At 32.8% G+C, this 21,347-nt stretch overlaps 1 protein-coding gene across 3 annotated transcripts in view; it reads left to right on the plus strand.

The window, feature by feature from the left end:
* Positions 1–4,624, plus strand: part of holn1 (CD2 antigen cytoplasmic tail-binding protein 2 homolog holn1) — an 84,146-nt gene extending 79,522 nt beyond the window's left edge. For 2 of the 3 annotated variants that reach the window (XM_089087086.1, XM_089087085.1), the window contains exons 6-7: positions 2,063–2,159; positions 4,398–4,624. In XM_089087086.1, the coding sequence (XP_088943212.1) occupies positions 2,063–2,159; positions 4,398–4,585 (285 nt within the window). In that variant the 3' untranslated portion in view covers positions 4,586–4,624. The remainder of the gene's footprint in view (positions 1–2,062; positions 2,160–4,397) is intronic. The other variant, XM_089087084.1, reaches the window with a different exon arrangement.
* The last annotated feature ends 16,723 nt before the right edge of the window (positions 4,625–21,347 follow it).

Consider the following 21,347-nt stretch of genomic DNA (forward strand, 5'->3'; position numbering starts at 1 on the left):
GGGCTTTTCTTTTTTTCATGTTGCTAAACATTTTAATTGTGCAAGGCATTTAATTCATTTTTAGCAAAGCTATGCTTTTCATATATTTTTTTGTCATTATGCAAATTTCCTAGTTTCAAATCATTTAATTGTATAAATTGCCGAATTCCTCTCAGTATGAAGATGGATATAAAAAATTTTATTATCGACATCGTCCGGAGGATCAATGAAAAAATTCCCGAATTTTTTGGTCTTCGCTCTTCCGCTGGAATTGCTCGTGTTTCAGTTTAACCTTTATGTTAGAGACTTGGGATTAAGATTTTCCTTTCTGCAGCGTTGTTATAATTTCGTTCATTAATTAAATTAGCGTGTGTTTTGCCTAAATTAATAAAATAGAAGATATCTTTGGTCAAATACCGCTTGCTAGACGTAAATTACGGCGAATACGTTTGGCCAGTATCAAAATTCGTCAGTGCTGCCACTTTGAACCGGGAAAATAAACATACAAAACTATCTAGTAAAATTTGACAACTCTTTTTGCAAACACTAACAGTGTTTGCAGTGTTAGCTAACAGTGAATCTACGCTTCGAGTAATTCATAGTCCTGTATACAGGGCTGTGTACGGGAGGAGGGGGCCACGGTTTTTGTGCTTCCCCCCCTGAATCTTTAACCGATTCGTGAAATACATAGCAAAAATGGACATAAACAAATTTTTTATGTGTTTTTTGAAGTTTTTCCTGTAATGCCAAATTTCAGTAGAAGATTTCTATTCTTAACATCTCGAAATGTTATTTTAACTTCTTTAAAAGCATTAGTGTCACTTCATTTTTTAGGGGGGGGAAGAGGGGTGCAAAATGTGTCCTTTCGAAATCTAGGAGTAAAGGTAGATTTGTCAATTTTTTTTCAATTTTTTCAATGAAAATACCAATAAAGGTATTTTGTGATGAAAAAAAATACTCCCTAAAAAAGGTGTTTAAGAAATAGATGTGAGGGCTAAAACTCGAGAGGGGCCCATTACCCATCCACCCTCCAATTGACCCCACTGTCTAAAAGGCTGTTGTCCCAGAGAAAAGACTAAAATTTCAATATCCACTGCTGCTTAGAAATTCCCACATGTTATTTTAGCTTCACTGAATAGTTGAATTTTTCAATTATGCGTGCTCTTCTTTAGAAATTGCTCAAGATTAAACGGTTGCTTTGATTATCTGAAGTTTAAGGTAATTTTGATTGTGGTATGATTTAATTGCCCCAGTAGTCAAGGACTCTTTAAGAAGGCTCAGAAATCAGCTAAATGAGACAATTATGTAGAATCAGGAGTGCCAATTCACGCAAACGTTGGGGAAGAAAGGACTTTTTCCCAATTTTTTCTTAAATGAAAATACGAAAAAGATGTATTTTTCAAAAATCAGGGGAGAGATGTCATTGTTTGTTCAACTTCTTCAAACAAAACGCAAGAAGAGGTATGTTTCAAAATTTAAGGCTATTTAAAAAAAATGAAAGAAGGAGGAGGACAATTGCTGGAATACCCCGCCCTCAATCGATTTCCCTGTTTGGGACTATTTTAGTTGTTTCTGAGTAACTGAAATTTATTTGTGATTTACTTCCCCCTGAGAGCTACAGATCTGGTGGCTGCAGGATGCAGTGCAGTTTTTGTTAATGCGTTTAGGTCCTTCGAAAGAACATGACCATCGTTTGGTGCTAATTTTTGGTTTTAACAGGAATATTAAGTTGTTTTTATTGGCGGTGTTGCTTGCCGTTTGTAGAGCAATTAAAATAGTTTTTCCTTAATTATGCGCAAGTTTTTGGAAAAGTGCTTAATTTTTCGCCAAGGATAAATATCTCAGGGCCCAGTCCGCCCTCAACCCCTCAAATTTTCCTAAATTTTTGGGCATTTTTTACTTAAATAATCAAATTAAGTTCTTTTTATTGTGACAACATATGTTGTATATAGTTTCGATCTTTTGTGAGAGGGGCTGCCCCTTCTCCTCAAGTGGTGCGTTTTGTTCATATTTTTGAAAAAAATTGCATTAATATAGGGAAAACGTTACATTCTGAAATCTTCTTTTCTATTATCTTTTTTAGCTGAAAAGGGCAGCAGAAGAAGCCATTAAAGAGCCGGCGGATATGTTTGCTGAAGAATTCGTTGAAGAAACACCAGCAAAACCAGTGGCCCTTGCAGGTAAGGTTTACCCGAAAATATGACAAAATGTCACATTAAATTGTCATTTTACATAATTTATTTTTCAAAGCCCATTGGTTAAATAAATAAAAATTAAAAAATGACCTGAAAGGGATATAGATTGTGACCATGGGTTCTGGCTGTAACTAGGACCAAGGATGGTTATAACGACAGTGACGCTCTGTTTGATTTGAATGTGACGGATCTGCATCAAGGGTTGTTGTCAAGGTCATATCTGGGGGTGGGGGGTTGAGCTCCCCCTCAAAAAAAATTTGTTCGACTTTTACACATGTAACAAAAATGAATATAAACAAATTTTTGATGCGATTTTTTAAGTTTTTTTTGTTACAGCCCCCCCCCCCCCGAAAAAAAAAATCATTTTGTACCCCCCTCCCCCCTGAAAAAAAATCCTGGATACTGCCGTGGTTGTTGTAAACTTAATTATCATCCGGGATTTTGTGTTTACCTCATAAGCCTTAAAAACTGATTTTACTTCTATCCTTATTACTTTACAGTATGCATTGTAACACTTTAACACTTGCTTTAAGATTTTATTATTTTACTGCTGTTATTTACCTTGCTTTGCACTGAAACACTTGCTTTACGCTTTTATTTACCTTACACTTCGCAAGTTAAACTTTTCTATTTTTCATCTTTTTTTATTTTTTACTTTACGAATTTTGTATTTTAGGAATTTTAATTATTTAAATTAGCATTCAATGGCATTAATTCTTCCATATTCAATTGTGTGTGAATATCTTGTTTTTAAATCATAAATTTGCTGGTCTCGTTAATCACCACACAATTTAAGTTGTAAAGAGAGTAGTTTTATTCATTTTTTTTTTATATTCATTATGACAGCCCTTCTATATGTAACTTGTTATTGGTGTCGAACCAACACTGGTACAACTTATTGGAGTGGTATGGTTCGCGGTCACCACTATTGTATTGCATCGACCACCGCTGGTGCCACACTTATATATGGGGCCCACGCTGGCGGTTTCGTTAGCTATGGTAACGTGATCGAAGGGTCAAAAGTGCCAAGGGTACCACCACCTGGGTCACCAATAATATCTCTAGCTATCTCTTTGGAGGGTAAACAGACCCTCTTGTCGATATGATAGTGACGTTATTTCTCGCGCTTTTTTCCTACCCTGCTTGGGTTCGAGGAAAAATAATCTACATGGTTGTAGAAAATAGCTCACGTGTATTCATCTAAAGGTCACTTGACGAAACACATTTCTAAACTCCGAAACTAAAACTCGACTCAGACTCTGAAAATGGATTAAAATGAAATAACCACTTCTGCATATAGAACTTTTTGTAGGCGTGGACCCTGGCCAATCCTATAAATGAAAGCTACAAAGTCAAAGGCATTTTGAATATCATTAACTATCAATGGCCAAGTCTGGGAAGACAAAAATAGAATTTAGCTTGAAAGTTTACTTATTGCAAAACTACTAGGTTAGCAACGGGACTTTAACTTATCATTGAAAATTATGTTATAGGCAAATCTAAGCAAATGTAAATTATGGAAAAGAAAACACGTCATTTACCTGAAAAAAAAGAATTAGAGGTGGAACCCCAACACTTGTAGTTTCTAAACGTGAAGCGTTTTTTTTTTTTTTTTTTGTGCTAATATTCCTGGCTTTTCTTCTAGCTTGTCTTCCTAAAACATCTTATGTTACTACCCTAAAAAGCAACTGATAATTTCATATTAAAACAGATTGCTGGTATTCTTTTTTATTTTGTATTTAAATCAATATTTAAATTAAATTTATGTTTCTAAGTCTTGATGATTTTGCAGGACTGAATTATAATTTTTGACAATAGATTCATTTTCAATAGATTATTTCACTGACAGGCGCTGGTTTCCACCTAATTTATCAATAATATAGAATCATTTAAAAAAAAATCTTCCTAGACACATAAAACAGAATGCTGGCCTATTATTTTTGCTAAGGTAGCGATGTTAAATCGATATTAAACGATGTAATATCGATAATAGCAATACTAATAGACAATATCGATATTAATTCATGAGGAAGGATATTACAGCAATATTTAGACCTTAAATCGAGTTTCTGAGATACGTCTTGGAACTTTGCTATTAGCATTTCTGTAATTCTTAAAAAAAAATTAACACATCTCTTAGTTTCTCAAGATGTATTTGATCTGTGAATATCAACTTATATTTGAAAGACATTCATGTTTAAAATTCTTTTTTGTTCTTTCTAGAACAAGTCATGTGGGAATACAAACTAGAAAACAAAGAAGATGCTTCAGTTGAAGGACCTTTTACTTCTGAACAGATGAATGAATGGACCCGTACCGAACAGTTTGAAGGAGATATTTGGGTGAGGCGAGTTGGACAAGAAAGTGAATTTTATAATTCAAGGCGCGTAGATTTTGAGCTGTACACCTAGCTTATTTATTCTTTTTGTATTTTTTTTTTTTCCAATATATTTTTGAATCTTTCAAATTTTGAAACAAGGATTATATTTATAGTTTTTAATTTCTTGTTTGTCCTTAAACGTCTTTGCATTTTTCACGCTTGTGTGCTCATTTATCTGTTTTGTCAAACGGTTCTTCATAACACTACAACTAAAGAGTAACACCTGCAAAAATATGTTGGATTTATTGCTTCTAAATATGCTGGATTTACTGCTTCTAAATATGTTGGATTTATTGCTCCTAAATATGTTGGATTTATTGCTTCTAAATATGTTGGATTTATTTCTTTAAAATTTGTTGGATTTATTGCTTCAAAATATGTTGGATTTATTGCTTCTAAATATGTTGGATTTATTACTTCTAAATATGTTGTATTTATTGCTTCTAAATACGTTGGATTTATTGCTTCTAAATATGTTGGATTTATTGCTTCTAAATATGTTGGATTTATTAAATTTAATGGTAAGCCTCAAAAGGTTTTACGATAGGTAAATGTGTATACTTTCAGAAACAGGGGGGTGGATACACTTTTACAATGATTTGACCCTCGTCAGATTATCGCATCGTCAGATTATGGATGCCCAAGAACACTCTGTTTTTCGTTTTTCAAAGCTCTCAACTTGGAAAATGCGAAGTTTCATATTTTTCGCGTCATGGATTTTTTTTTTTTTTTTTTTTTTCATGGGGATGTTCTTATCGGACCAGTGGTCTTAGGATTTCAGGAGGGGTTTCACTAGAACGAGAATCCCAAGTTCTAATTTCCTATTTAAGAACCAAAAATAATTGGAGGGCAACTATATCTCCCTGTGCCCATCCTGGCCAAAAAAATGCGTGTCGTCAATGCTTAAACATATTCATTTTGATTATATAGTTTGAAATACAACAAAAATATATATCCTAAAATAGCATGGCCCGTGCAGCCCTGGGACAAGAGCTCATAAAAAATTGTCCATTTATATCGAATGATTCATAAATAAATCTTTATTGAAAATTTAAATTTTACGGATACTTTAATTAAGAGCAACTTCGACTTTTCAAAAGAAATTTTGGTGAAACAACCCCAACTTATGCAACTGACTAATCTCTTATGGAAAAAGAAATTATAAGTGAATAAATTAAAAAGGTGGCAATGCTGCATAGTATGCTTACTACTCTTTTATTAATCTAGTAAGAGAACAGGGAGAATGTGTTATTATCCCAAGGAGATTGCGCCTTTCAGGAAAAAAAAATTATGTTCCGCGGACCTTCTTTGCTTTGTACTGATGCCAAATTCTTGCCCCTAAGGTTAAATTGTAGAACAATCTGCTCTTCTTCTTCTCTAAATGTCTTTTGCTCTTCCGAATGTAATACTTAGAGGTCAATAATGTGGACCTATAAATACTTCTAGGCCCATAAAGCGAATAAATTTTAGAAGAAGTGTGAGCATATTGTAATTATTTGAATTCAACATCGAGAGTAGCTGGAGTCATGCATGGTAGATAGGCCCTATAATCTCCTATTCTCTGTGTTTCCCTAAAACTGTGAACACGATCGCTGCTCAAACCTTACCAATAGTCCTAAAATTTAAGAAGAGGACTCTTCTGAACGTAAATTGTGAGTTCTTGTGCCCTTTTGATAAGTTTGAAGGGATTGGGGAATTTCAAAGCCCCTATCTTGCTTTTTTCCCCACGTAGATTCCTCATAAGAAAATAGGATGTGAGATTGATGATCGAAGGAGCTATTTCAGCGACGAAAAATAAATATAGACTATAAAAATATGATTATAGAGGTAAACTCCCTGAAATGCTCACAATATGATATTAAAAACCAAGAGAAGTTAAAATGTAAAGAAAAAAAAAGTTTACTGCGATAGAAAGTAAAGAATCGAATTAAAAGTCAAAACGAACAGAAATTATCGCGTATATATATGGAAGGTGGAGTCCCACCTCTCTACCTTCCCATTTTGTCGCTTAAATTTGACTTTTCCGTCAATGCCACAAGAATAAAGTCTTTAATAAAAGAATAACGTGATAAAAATTTCATTTATTTTTTCACTATACCTATTAATGGAAGGTTTATTTTTTTGATAAGGAATATAACTTTAAGCAAAACTCGCTGCGTGTTTTGCGCTCCAAAGTGCTTTCAGTTAAGCCTTAAAGTAATAAACAGGAGTTAAGGGGGGTGAAAGCCCCCGCACATACAGGTTAATTTAATTTTTGTTTGTTTTGAAATTGAAAGCCACTGTACTTCCATTTTTTGGTACTTGCATTGGTCCTCGGGGAGTTACTTATGTTCCTTATGCGTCTCGTCCTTTGGCTAATCTCAATCTTCTCGACCTCGGGGAGTTACTTATGTTCCTCTTGCGTCTCGTCCTTTGGCTAATCATCCCGTCTCAATCTTCTCGTCCTCGAGGATTTACTTATGTTCCTCATGCGTCTCGTCCTTTGACTAGTCTCAATCCTGTCTCAATCTTGGGTACCCATGGATTGCTGATCTACTGGCATGCTAACCTTTTCGTAGTCACAATGGAGAACACCGGTGTTTGACTCATTTTTTTAATTCATTTTATCATCCAACAAATTGACTGAGCTTGGACATGTCGCTCGATTTTCCCTGAAAGTTTGAGGAATTTTGTGTAACCCTCAATATTCTGTGCTGCTCAATCATAGTAGGATTGTAGAACTGTATATATAGATATTGTTTTTTTTTATTTCTTGGTTTTAGATTTTATTAATTTCAGGTTATTTTAGACTTTATCTTTGTTTTTCGCGGTGAAAACGACTTGTTTTATGTATATGAAATATCATTGTCGTGTTTTTTTTTCTTTTTCGTAAATTGGATATTTTTTTTGTGCTTCTTTGTTATTATCTAAAAGTTCAGATTGATGCTAATAGGCATTCCTTTATCTTTGTTTTGCTCAGAGAAGAAGTCATGTTTTATGCAGGCGAAATGTCCTTGTCGTTTTTGTTTGTCTTTTTATTCTATTGACTGTAGCCCAGTCTGTTTTCTTAATTTTTATATTTTTTTTTATCTCTCTTTGTTATTCTATGAAAGTTTCAACTTTATTATATTATGTGTTACTTTATATTTTTTTTTCGAGGTGAAAACGCCTTGTTTTATGAAGGCGAAATATCCTTGTCGTTTTAGTTTTTATTTTTGTTATAATTAATGTATCACCCTCAGGTTTCTTTATTTTGATATTTTTTTTGTCTATGTGTGTTATTCTATGAAAGTTTCAACTTAATTCTATTAGCCGTTCCTTTATCTTTGTTTTTAGAGGTTAAAGCGCCTTGTTTTATTAAGAAGAAATATCCTTGTCTTTTTAATTTTTCTTTCTATTCTAATTACTGTATCCCCGGCGTTTTTATTAATTTTTATATTGTTTTGTCCCTCTTTGTTATTATCTGAAGGTTTTAACATTATGCTGTCATGCGTTACTTTATCTTTGTTTTTAGTGTTTAAAACGCCATGTTGTATTCAGGTGAAATGTAAGTGTGGTGTTTTTTTTTATTTCTATTCTAATTACTGTATCCCCCGTTTTTTTCTTAATTTTTATATTGTCTTGTCCCTCTTTGTTTTTCTATTAATTTTTCAAATTTATTCTATTATGCGTTACTTTATCTTTGTTTTTAGCTGTGAAAACGCCTCGTTTTATGCAGGCGATGTATCATTGTCTTGTTATCTTTTATTTTTATTCAAATTACAGTAGCCCCGGCTTTTTTATTGATTTTGATATTGTTTTGTCTCTCTTTGTTTTTCTCTAAAATTATCAGATTGATGCTAATATGTGTTCCTTTATTTTTCTTTTTAGCGGCTAAAGCACCTTGTTTCATGCAGACGGTATATTCTTGTCGTGTTAGTGTTTCTTTTTATTCTTCTGTATGTATTCCCGGCTTTTTTATTACTTTTTATATTGTTTTGTCTCTCTTTGTTATTCTCTTAAGTTTTCAACTTTATGGTATTAGGTGTTCCTTTATCTTTGTTTTTAGTGGTGATAACATCACGCTTTATGTAGATGATATGTCCTTGTCGTGTTATGTTTTCTTTCTATTCTACATCCAGTATTCACGGCTGTTTTCTTTCTTTTGATATTTTTTTTGTCTCTTTACTAGTCTCTAAAATTTTCATATTGATGCTATTAGGTGTTCATTTATCTTTGTTTTTCTTGGCTAAAACACCTTGCTTAATGTAGACGAAATATCATTGTCGTGTTATGTTTTATTTTTATTCTACTTAAAGTATCCCCGGCTTTTTTCTTAATTTTTATTTTTTTTTTTTTTCTCTCTTTTTTAGTATCTGAAAGTTTCAAATTGATGATATTAGCCGTTCCTTTATCTTTGTTTTTAGTGGTGAAAACACCTCGTTTTATGTAGGCGAAGTATCCTTGTCGTGTTAGTTTTTATTTCTATTCTACTTACTGTATTCCAGGCTTTTTTATTAATTTTTATATTGTTTTGTCTCTCTCTGTTATTTTCTAAAAGTTTCAAAGTTATGCTATTAGGCGTTCCTTTATCTTTGTTTTTAGTGTTGATAACGCGTCACATTGTGAAGGCGATATATTCTTGTCTTGTTGTCTTTTCTTTCTATTCTAATTAATGTAGGCCAATCTTTTTTATTTATTTTTTTTTTGTTTTGTCTCTCTTTGTTAGTCTCTAAAGTTTTAAACTTGATTCTATTAGCCGTTCCTTTATCTTTGTTTTGCGTGGCGAAAACATCTTACTTTGTGCAGACGAAGTGTCCTTGTCATGTTGTTTCTTCTTTCTCTTATACTTCCTTTATTCCCGTCTGTTTTCTTACTTTTGATATTTTTTTTGTCTCTCTTTACTATTCTCTGAAATTTTCATATTGATGATATTATCCGTTAAGTTATATTTGTTTTTCTCGGCGAAATAGCCTCATTTTATGCAGGTGATATATCCTTGCCGTGTTAGCTTTTCATTCTATTCTAATGAATGTAGCCCCGGCTTTTTTCTTAATTTTTTTTTTTTCTTTTCTATATCTTTTTTTCTCTAAAGTTTTCATCGTGATGGTATTAGGCGTTCCTTTATTTTTGTTTTTAGCGTCTAAAACACCTCGTTTTGTGCAGATGATATGTTCTTGTCGTGTTGTTCCTTCTTTCTATTCTACTTCCTGTATTCCCCGCTGTTCTTACTTTTGATATTTTTTTTTGTCTCTCTTTGCTTATCTCTAAAAGTTTCATATTGATGCTATTAGCCGTTCCTTTATATTTGTTTTGCGTGGTTAAAACGCATCATTTTACGTAGGTGAAGTATCCTTGTCGTGTTATTTCTTCTTTTTATTCTACTGACTGTATTCCCATCTGTTTTCTTACTTTTTAATTTTTTTTTTCTCTCTTTGTTAATTGCTGAAAGTGTCAACTTTATGCTATTTTGCGTTTGCTTATCTTTGTTTTTCGTAGTGAAAACGCTTCGTTTTATGCAGGTGAAATATCCTTGTCTTGTTATTGTTTCTTTCTATTATAATTACTGTATACCCGGGGTGTTTATTTATTTTTGTTTTGTTTTTTCTATATCTGTTATTCTATGAAAGTTTAAACTTTATTATATTTGGCGTTTCCTTATCTTTTTTTCATGATGAAAACTCTTTGTTTTACGCAGGTGAAATATCCTTGTGGCGTTAGTTTTTCTTTTTATTCTAATGTCTATATCCCCAGTGTTTTTCTTACTTTTTGTTTTGTTTTTTGTCTATCTGTTAATTTATGAAATTTTAATATTTATGCTATTTGGTGTTTCCTTATATTTGTTTTTCGTGATGAAAACGCTTCGTTTTACTAAGGTGCAATATCCTTGTCGTGTTAGTTTTTCTTTTTATTCAAAATACGGTATCCCAGGCGGGGTTCTTAATTTTTATATTTTTTTGTCCATCGCTGTTTTTCTCTGAAATTTTCAAAGTTATTATATTATCTGTTCCTTTATATTTGTTTTTAGTGGTGAAAACACCTCGTTTTATGTAGACGGTATATCCTTGTCGTGTTAGGTTTTCTTTCTCTTCTACAGAATGTAGTCCAGTCTTTTTTCTTAATTTTTTAATTGTTTTGTCTCTCTTTGTTTTTCTCTAAAGGTTTCAACTTTATGCTATTAGGCGTTCCTTTATTTTTGTTTTTAGTGGCTAAAACGCCTCGTTTTATGCAGGCGATATATAATTGTCGTGTTAGCTTTTCTTTCTATTGTACTTACAGTATCCCAGTCTTTTTTCTTAATTTTGGAATTGTTTTGTCTCTCTTTTTTATTCTCTAAAATTTTCAAATTTATGCTATTAGGTGTTCCTTTATTTTTTTTTTTAGTGTTGAAAACGCCTTGTTTCATGCAGGCGAAGTATCCTTGTCTTGTTAGTTTTTAATTCTATTCTAATGTCTGTAGAACAGTCTTTTTTCTTAATTTTTGTTTTGTTTTGTCTCTCTTTGTTTTTCTCTGAAAGTTTCAAATTTATGCTATTAGGCGTTACTTTTTATTTGTTTTGAGTGGTGAAAGCGCCTCGTATCATTCAGACGGTATGTCCTTGTCGTGTTGGTTTTTCTTTTTATTCTACTGACTGTATCCCCGTCGGTTTTATTTATTTTGAAATTTTTTTGTCTCTCTTTGTTAGTTTCTAAAGGTTTAAACTTTATGGTATTAGGTGTTCCTTTATCTTTGTTTTGTGTGGTTATAACGCCTCGTTTTATGCAGGCGGTATATTCTTGTCGTGTTAGTTCTTCTTTCTATTCTAAAGACTGTATCACCATAGGTTTTCTTAATTTTTATATTTTTTTGTCGCTCTCTGTTATTCTCTTAAGTTTTCAACTTTATTCTATTAGGTGTTACTTTATCTTTGTTTTTAGCGGTGAAAACTACTTGTTTTATGCAGGTGATATATACTTGCCGTGTTAGTTTTTATTTTTAGTATACTGACTGTATCCGGTCTGGTTTCTTAATTTTGATATTTTTTTTGTCTCTCTTTTTTATTCTAGTAAATTTTAAAATTTATGATATTTGGGGTTCCCTTATCTTTGTTTTTAGCGAGCAAAAAGCCTTGTTTTATGCAGGCGAAATATACTTGTTGTGTTTTTTTTTCTTTTTATTATAAATAATTTATCCCCGTCTGTTTTCTTAATTTTGATATTTTTTTGTCTCTCTTTGTTATTCTCTGAAAGTTTCAACTTGATGCTATTTGGGGTTCCCTTATCTTTGTTTTTCGCGTTGAAAACGCCTTGTTTTATGCAGGCGAAATATCCTTGTCGTGTTTGGTTTTGTTTCTATTATAAATTATTTATCACCCGGGTGCTGCTTAAATTTGATATTTTTTTTCTCTATTTGTTATTATATAAAATTTTAAAATTGATTATATTATGCGTTAATTTATCTTTGTTTTTCGCGATGAAAACGACTTGTTTTATGCAGGCGAAATATCCTTGTCGTTTTATGTTGTCTTTTTCTTTTACTTACTATAACCCCGTCTGTTTCCTTAATTTTGATATTTTTTTTTTCTATCTTTTTTTTTCTATTAAATTTTAAACTTTATTATATTATGCGTTAATTTTTCATGTTTTTCGCGGTGAAAAAGACTTGTTTTATGCATGCGAAATATACTTGTCGTCTTATTTTTTATTTTTATTATACTGACTTTAGCCCAGTCTTTTTCATTAATTTTGATATTTTTTTTTCCCTAATTGTTATGCTATGTAATTGTATACTTGATGCTATTTTGTGTTCCTTTATCTTTGTTTTTCGCTACTAAGAAAACTTGTAGCACTCATGTGGAATATAAGTTTCCTTTTAATTTGTCTTTCTCTTCAACATACTGAAGCACACGCGGTCCTCTTTATTGTGATGTTGTTTGGTCTATCTTTGTGTATCTATGTAGTCTTATAAATTTTTCTATTTTGTGTTTCCTTCTCTTTGTGTGTTGTTATGAAAGAGAATCGCTTTATTAAGTCGAAATATCCTTGTCGTTTTTGTTTGTCTTTTTCTTCTACTTAATGTATCCCCCTCTGTTTCCTTAATTTTGATATTTTTTTGTCCCTCTCTGCTATTCTATTAAAGTATCAAAGTGATGATGTTTGGCGTTACCTTATCATTGTGTTTCGTTGTGAAAACGCATTTTATTATGCAGTTGGTATATCATTGTCGTGTTGTCTCTTCTTTTTATTATACATAAATTATTCCCGGCTGTTTTATTTCTTTTTATTTTTTTTTTTGTATCTCTTTGTTAATCTCTGAAATTTTAAAATTGATTCTATTAGGCGTTCCTACGATATTACAGATACGTCTTTTTGACCTCCTGGACGCTTACAGTGTCTTTTGATTTAGGTCAGCGTCCTCCTAATCATCCCTGGAAGTTTCAACATAATACCCTTAGCTGTTCCTAAGATATTGCAGATACGTTTTTTTACACCATGGATACAAACAGTGTCTTTTGTTTCAGCTCAACATCCTGCTCTATATTCTCCGAAAGTTTCACCTTAATACCCTTAATCGTTCTCAAGATAATGCAGATGCGCAGTTTTGATAACCAGGGTGCACACAGGGTCTTTTGTTTTAGTTCAACATTTTGAAAGTTTCAACTTGATGCTATTAGGCGTTCCTTTATCTTTGTTTTTAGCGGTGAAAACGCCTTGTTTTATGCAGACGAAATATCCTTGTCGTTTTATTTTGTCTTTTTATTATAATTAATGTAGCCCCGGCGGTTTTCTTAATTTTTATATTTTTTTTGTCTTTTTATTATTCTCTAAAATTTTGAGATTGATGGTAACATCTGTTCATTTATATTTGTTTTGCACGGCTAAAACATCATGTTACGCGCAGGCGAAGTGTTCTTGTCGAGTTATTTCTTATTTTTAATAAACTTACATTATCCCCCTCTGTTCTGTCTTTTTATATTTTTTTTGTCTCTTTATTAATCTATAAAAGCTTAAAATTTATTCTATTAGGCGTTCCTTTATCTTTTTTTTCGCGGTTAAAACGCCTTGTTTTATGCAGGCGAAATATCCTTGTCGTTTTAGTTTGTGTTTTTGTTCTACAGACTGTAGCCCCGTCGGTTTTCTTAATTTTGTTTTTTTTTTTTCTCTCTCTGTTATTCTATGAAATTTTAATATTTATTCTATTAGGCGTTCCTTTATATTTGTTTTTAGTGTATAAAACGCCTCATTTTATGTAGGCGGTGTATCATTGTCGCGTTAGGTTGTATTTCTCTTCAAATGACTTTATACCAGTATTTCTTATTAATTTTGATATTTTTTTTGTATCTTTTTTATTCTCTGAAAGTTTCAACTTTATGCTATTAGGCTTTCCTTTATCTTTGTTTTTCTCGGTGAAAACGCCTTGTTTTATGCAGCCGAAATATCCTTGTCGTTTTAGTTTTTATTTTTCTTCTAAAGACTGTAGCCCCCGCTGTTTTATTAATTTTTATATTTTTTTTTATATTTTTTTTATTATATTAAAGTTTAAAATTTATTCTATTATGAGTTACTTTATATTTTTTTTTTGCGGTTAAAACGCCTTGTATTATGCAGTCGAAATATCCTTGTCGTTTTATTTTATATTTTTATTATAATGAATTTAGCCCCGGCGGTTTTGTTAATTTTTATATTTTTTTTGTCTTTCTTTGTTATTATCTGAAATTTTCAAATTTATGCTATTATGTGTTCATTTATCTTTGTTTTTTTTGGCTAAAACGCCTTGTTTTATGCAGACGATATATCCTTGTCGTGTTTTTTTTTATTTTTCTTCTAATGACTTTATTCCCGGCTGTTCTTAATTTTTTTATATTTTTGTGTCTCTCTTTGTTATTCTCTGAAAGTATCATCTTGAATCTGACTGGTTTTCACTATTTTTTGTGTTTCGTGGCTAAAGCGCCTTGCATCGTTCATGCGGTGTATCATTGTCCGTTTAGTTTTTCATTTTCTTCAACATTATGTATCCCCGGCTGGGTTCTTATATTTTTAATTGTCTTGTCTATATCTGTTATTATATTAAATTTTAAACTTTATTCTATTATGCGTTCCTACGATATTACAGATACGTCTTTTTGACCTCCTGGACGCTTACAGTGTCTTTTGATTTAGGTCATCGTCCTGCTAATCATCCCTGAAAGTTTCAACTTAATACCCTTAGCTGTTCCTAAGATATTGCAGATACGTTTTTTTACACCATGGATACAAACAGTGTCTTTTTTTTCAGCTCAACATCCTGCTCTATATTCTCCGAAAGTTTCACCTTAATACCCTTAACCGTTCTCAAGATAATGCAGATGCGCAGTTTTGATAACCAGGGTGCACACAGGGTCTTTTGTTTTAGTTCAACATTTGGAAGTTTCAACTTGATCCTAATTGGTGTTCCTTTATCTTTGTTTTTAGTGATGAAAACGCCTTGTTTTATGCAGGCGAAATATCCTTGTCGTTTTAGTTTGTGTTTTTATTATAAATACATTATCCCCAACTGTTTTCTTAATTTTTTTATTTTTTTTGTATATTTGTTATTCTCTGAAATTTTGATATTTATTCTATCATCTGTTGCTTTATCTTTGTTTTTCATAGTTAAAACACCATTTTTCATGCAGGCGAAGTATACTTTTCGCGTTATCCCTTATTTCTATTAAAATGAATGTATCCCCGTCGGTCTTCTTAATTTTTATATTTTTTGTCTCTCTTTGTTATTCTCTGAAAGTTTCAACGTTATGATATTAGCTAGTACCTTATCTTTGTTTTTAGCGGTGATGACGCCTTACAGTCTTCTTGTTATGGGTTAGGTCCGTGGGAGTTTTTCAAGCTCGTCAACTTACTGTAGCCCCGGCGGGCTCCTTAATTTTGATATTTTTTTGTCTCTCGCTGTTTTTCTATGTCGTTATAAACGTGATTATGATAGTTGTTCCCGAATCTTTGTGTTTAACGGTGAAAACGCCTTGTTTTATGCAGGCGAAATATCCTTGTCGTTTTAGTTTGTCTTTTTATTATACTTCATTTATTCCCGGCTGTTTTCTTTTATTTGATATTTTTTTTTGTCTCTCTTTGTTTTTCTCTGAAATCTTAATATTGATGCTAATAGCCGTTTCTTTATCTTTGTTTTTAGCGGCTAAAACGCCTTGTTTTATGCAGTTGAAATATCCTTGTCGTTTTAGTTGTTTCTTTTTCTTATACTGACTGTAGCCCAGTCTGTTTTCTTAATTTTGATATTTTTTTGTACCTTTTTTTTTTTCTCTAAAAGTTTCAGAGTGATGCTGTTAGGCGTTCCTTTATTTTTTAGTTTCTTGTCTATGACGCGACTTTTAGTGAAGCTGGTCTGTCCTTGCCTTTTTAGGTATTCATTTTCTTCTACTTAAAGTAGCCCAGGCTGTTCTTAAAGTTGATATTTTTTTTGTCTCTCTTTGTTAATCTCATAAAGTTTAAAATTTATTCTATTATGTGTTCCTACGATATTACAGATACGTCTTTTTGACCTCCTGGACGCTTACAGTGTCTTTTGATTTAGGTCAGCGTCCTCCTAATCATCCCTGGAAGTTTCGACATAATACCCTTAGCTGTTCCTAAGATATTGCAGATACGTTTTTTTTACACCATGGATACAAACAATGTCTTTTGTTTCAGCTCAACATCCTGCTCTATATTCTCCGAAAGTTTCACCTTAATACCCTTAACCGTTCTCAAGATAATGCAGATGCGCAGTTTTGATAACCAGGGTGCACACAGGGTCTTTTGTTTTAGTTCAACATCCCTTAAAAACTTCACTTCAAACACCATTAGCTGTCCTGAGATATCGCAGGTGTGCCCTTTTGAAAACTTTGGATGTACATAGTATCTTTTGATTTTTTGAACATGCCCTGAAAATCCCAACAAAATATTTTAAGCTGTTTCTGAGATATTACAAATATGCCCTTTTGATCACCTGGACGTTTACAGTGTCTTTTGAATTAGTTCAGCATCCCCCTGAGCATTTCCTGAAGTTTCATTTTAATACCATTAGACTTTAAACCTAGGATCGAAATTTTCTCTCTTTCCTGGTAATAAATCTTTAATGTAAACAATGGACAATTGTGTAATGTACAACCCTTTCCCCATGAGCTTGAGAGAGGGGTCATGCCGTCACCGGAGAAATAGTTGTTGGACCTTTCGACTGTTTTAAATCAAACGACATTTTTCAAAACTTACATTGATGCTGAGGAGGGAGGGTGTCAAAAAGTTTAGGGGTCTGTTTGCCCTCCAGATACTTTTACTCATGTAATGGGGACTAGAACTTTCAATTTCCAATAGAATAAGCCCCCTCTAAAGTTTCTGCGATTGCTCTTTCCATGCAAAGTGGCCCAATAAAATAGATAACATAGAGCCCATTTTGCTTTTTTCTTAGGCAGTACTATTACGCTGCCAAAGTAATTCAAATTAGACCAAATGACGAAACCTTGCCCGGAAACTAAATCTTGTTGCTTTGACACAAGCATGGGTGCCGGCAGGGGGTGGGGGCATGACCCCCCCCCCCTGGAAATTTGGGACCATAAAGTAATTATAAGAAAAGAGAGCAGAATAGGGAAAAACCATGGGAAAAAGTTTGCTTCTCCATTGTTGGCTACCTGCCAATTGATTTTGACCCATAATAAGGAAAATATAAGTTCTAATTTGTGACTGAGTAACCCCTAACCAGTTTTCTACAATAATTTTTCTACATGATTTAGTTGGAGCAAAAAAAAAAATCTTCATAGTAATGAATGATAAGTAAATAACGAACCTTGTCAATAAGGAACGTATAAGAGCCTAACTATTGATAACATTCAGTCAAAGAATCAGCTTTTTATGGTGATCCTAAATATGTTTTTGTTTATAAATGATTAGTGCAGTCATTAGAACACAAAAAGTTTGTATAAATATAGAAAACTCAAGGAAAACAACTTGATAAGGGGCAATTTAAGTAAGAATATACTGGCAACTCTTGCCTGCATTGCAACAGTACCCAATGAGCTGGTATATGAAGCCACTATGAACAGGAATGTTTCCCCTGAACGGAATGCTAAGAATTCCTGTATTTTCCCCCTAAGCGGATTAATGCTGGAAGTTTATATCCTAGTTTTGTAAGTAGGCTATTGTTTTGTGTGCTTTTTTTGTAGCTACTTACTTTTTTTCATTTTTGAATACTTTTACTTTAATTGACATACTTTTTCCATTGCCTTTATAAAATTGTTTGTCTCTTTAGCTTCACTAGATAAAGAAAATAAAACAAGTTTTTTCAGCTGAATATAAGGAGCAACATTAAAACTTAAAACGAACAGATATTATTACATACATGAGAGGGGCTCCCCCTCCTCAGGACCTCGCTCTTCAAGCTACAGTTTTTCGGCACTTTAAAAAAGTTACTTATTGTTCTAATTAAACGACTTTGTGTTTTAGGAATTGTTTTTAAAGAATTGGGACAAAATTTAATATTTAGCGCAAAGAGCGTGATGTTGAAGAGGGGGCAGCCCCCCCCCCCATATCTTTAATAATTTCTGTTCATTTTAAGTTTTAATGTTGCTCCTTACTTTTAGTTGAAATTTTTTTTTTTTTTCTGATCGTTCTTTAAATAACGCCAGGATACCTGGCTCCACCTCCACGGAAAAATTCCCCTCCCCATAGAAATATCCTCTGGAAAATTGAATACTGGCGAAAATTTACCCCGGACAATTACCCTTAACATCTCCACGCGTAAAATTAAATCGGTGAAGAGAAAGCAAAACATCTAAAGAAATTTCGTATATGAATTCTTGGAAATTCACCCTGTGTAAAATTTCTTCTGAAAATTTCACCCCCTGGAAACCATCCTCTACACTAACAATTATCCCAGTAGAAAATTCGTCCTCCTCTCTCCACCTGAAAAACGTATGCATATTTCCCAAAAACAAATATAACAAAGGGCGATTTTATAACTTTAAAACTTTTCCCTAGGAGCTGTAGGGATTCATTTTATCTCCAAAGACATAGTTATTGGGCCTTTCAACTATGCTGAAGAAAAAAGCTATCTCAAAATTTTTATCGGACGATTTTGGGAAAAAAGTGACGTGGGAGGGGGCCTAGTTGCCCTCCAATTTTTTGTCACTTAAAAAGGGCACAAGAACTTTTTGTTTCCATTAAAAGTAACTCTATCCTGACGTTCTAGGCCAACTGGGTCGATACAATCACCCCAGGAGGAAAAGAAAAATAAACACGCATCCGTAATTATTCTTCTGGTAAAAATTACAAAATTCCACATTTTTGCAGATGTAAGCTTCAAACATCCAGAGTAGGGTTCTTTGATGCCATGAATCTGATGATGTGATTTTAATTAAAATTATATGACTTCAAGGGGGTCTTTACCCCTTTATCCGAAAATCAAACAAACTTTCTCAGGCTCTTAGCTCTTGGTGGGTAAGACAAAACTCAATGAAACTTGTGTATTGGGAATCAGCATAATCGGCCAATTCTTTTGATATATCCATTCGCATTAGAATTCCATTTTTATTGTATGGATGGAAATTCTTTGAGACTCTTGATCTTCTACATAACTGAAGCCATCACAACCTCTACAATAATATTTTCTTATGGATAAATACATTACATATTTTTTTTTTAAATACATTGAAGTACTTCATGAAAATAGAAAAAGAAAAATATTACCATTAAATATTTCATGGCAGGGCTGATGATGACCTGTCTTGCCTTTTCCACCTCTGTGTTGGTAGATATGGGAATGTAACATATTAGCTGTATAGAGAAACATTTCAATTAATTCTTTCTCCCCTTTTCTTCATTCAACATTTATCTGAAACCCCATGAAGAGTAAGCAGTTTGTTCATTAAAATTTACTTTTGTAGGAATCTACCCTACCCCCACCTAAACAATAACTCACCCCCCCCGCATTATAGCTGATACGCAATTACAGATTTCCAAACATAGCCCAATTTCATTACAAACAAAGCAAATCAACTTGATTGAATCCAGTAATACCACCGTGTGGCATTATTTCTCTTGCAACTGGGAAGCCTAAAATATAATTATTGATACTTTTAAATTAGTTAGCTTCTCAAGATTTTAAATTGATTGCAAATCCATCCTCTTCGGAGTAAAGTCGTAGTTTGGTGCCCTAAACCACCTAAACTGTCACCCAACCACCACTGCTATTTTGGCGTCTGGCCCCCCTGGAAAATTTTCTGCCGGCTTTCTTGGACAAAGGGATTGATGATCCTAGGATTGATGGCACCCAGTGAAAAATTAATTTCGGTGCCCCCTCCCGACTCTTAATATCAACAAAAAAGGCAAAGTCACGCCCCTTCCCCCAACCACGATGCCCGGGGCAGCTTGTTCCCTTTAAACAACTTGCTTTTACAGGACCAATTACAAAGCCTTCTGAATTATGGACAACAAAACACTGAATTGGAATGCTCCATCATTTTATTACAAGTCATTAAATCTGTATATTAAATTTATTACTGCCTTGCTCTCTACGACTAACCAAAGTTGCTATATCAATCTGTAATACCAAGCTGATGTAGAAAATCTTTAATATTAAATCGATATATTAGGATGGGTGTTTTCAATAAATTTCTGATTCTTCTGTCCACCTTAGTCTTCGGGACGTTTTAACTCTAAGATATTTTTTTTCCTAGTCACCCAACTTTTGTTTCAGTAAGACGTTAATTTCTTCAAAAATTCCGATTAAAAAATCAAAATAGAGAAAAATATATAAAAAAAAAAAAAAAAAAAAAACCCACGAGACTGTGGCCCGTGGAGAGAAAAGAAAAAAAACCGAAAAAAAACAACGTAGATATTTAGCCTGTATAACAACAAGGTGTATTAAGCACGAAAGACACAAAAAAAAAACAAGAAAAAACTAAAAACAAATAAAACCACCACCAAAAAAAAAAAAAACAAAAAAAAAAAAACAAAAAATGTACAATCGGCGCAAACTAAACCACGTAGGGAAAAGATGCTAATATAGAGTTACTTCAGTGAGGACACCAGAGTAACATGTTACTCTGGTGTCCTCACTGAAGTAACTCTATATTAGCATCTTTTCCCTACGTGGATTAGTTTGCGTCGATTGTACATTTTTGGGTTTTTTTTTTTTTGGTGGTGGTTTTATTGGTTTTTAGTTTTATCTTGTTTGTTTGTTTTTTTTTGTGTCTTTCGTGCTGAAGAAGCCTTGTTTGTATACAGGTAAAATATCCACGTTTTTTTGTTTCTGTTGTTTTCTTTTCTCTCCCCGGGCCACCTTCTCGTGTGTTTTGTTTTTTTGATAGATTTTTCTCTTTGTTTGTTTTTTTTAATGACGGGCCAGGTCGGAGCTATTTACTTCATAATTCCGATTATTTCTTTTGGGGTTCTCTATTGGCATACGATAGGAGATTATCATAGATACTAATGGAACTTCCATAGGTTAAAGCTTATGCTTATTTATATTAAGTTCAAGCGCATAAGGTTTTGGCAAAATTCTTTAAGAATGTTGGCACTATTTTTAATTCAAGATTTCCTGTAAGTTGGGAAATATTTATTGGATATTTTGGAAAACTTTAAAGTTGAAGTGACATAATCCTTAAAGGATTTTTTTTCAAAATCTTGCATGTCCAAACTTATCATTATTTCTGTTGACAGAAGAAATAAAACACATGCAACAACTTCTAGGTTGCACTTGACAGATTTTCCCCCTATTTTAAAATAAATTTACTACGCTCTCGACATCTATTTTAAAAATATGAGTCTTCATGGAAGAAATTCAACCCAGGAAGAATTAAATAAGTCAAAAGAAAGTCGACCATTAAAACAAA

The sequence above is a fragment of the Artemia sp. Qi Xiang Cuo genome, chromosome 3 (genome assembly GCF_049724085.1).
Source record: "Artemia sp. Qi Xiang Cuo chromosome 3, ASM4972408v1, whole genome shotgun sequence".
Taxonomy (NCBI): domain Eukaryota; kingdom Metazoa; phylum Arthropoda; class Branchiopoda; order Anostraca; family Artemiidae; genus Artemia; species Artemia sp. Qi Xiang Cuo.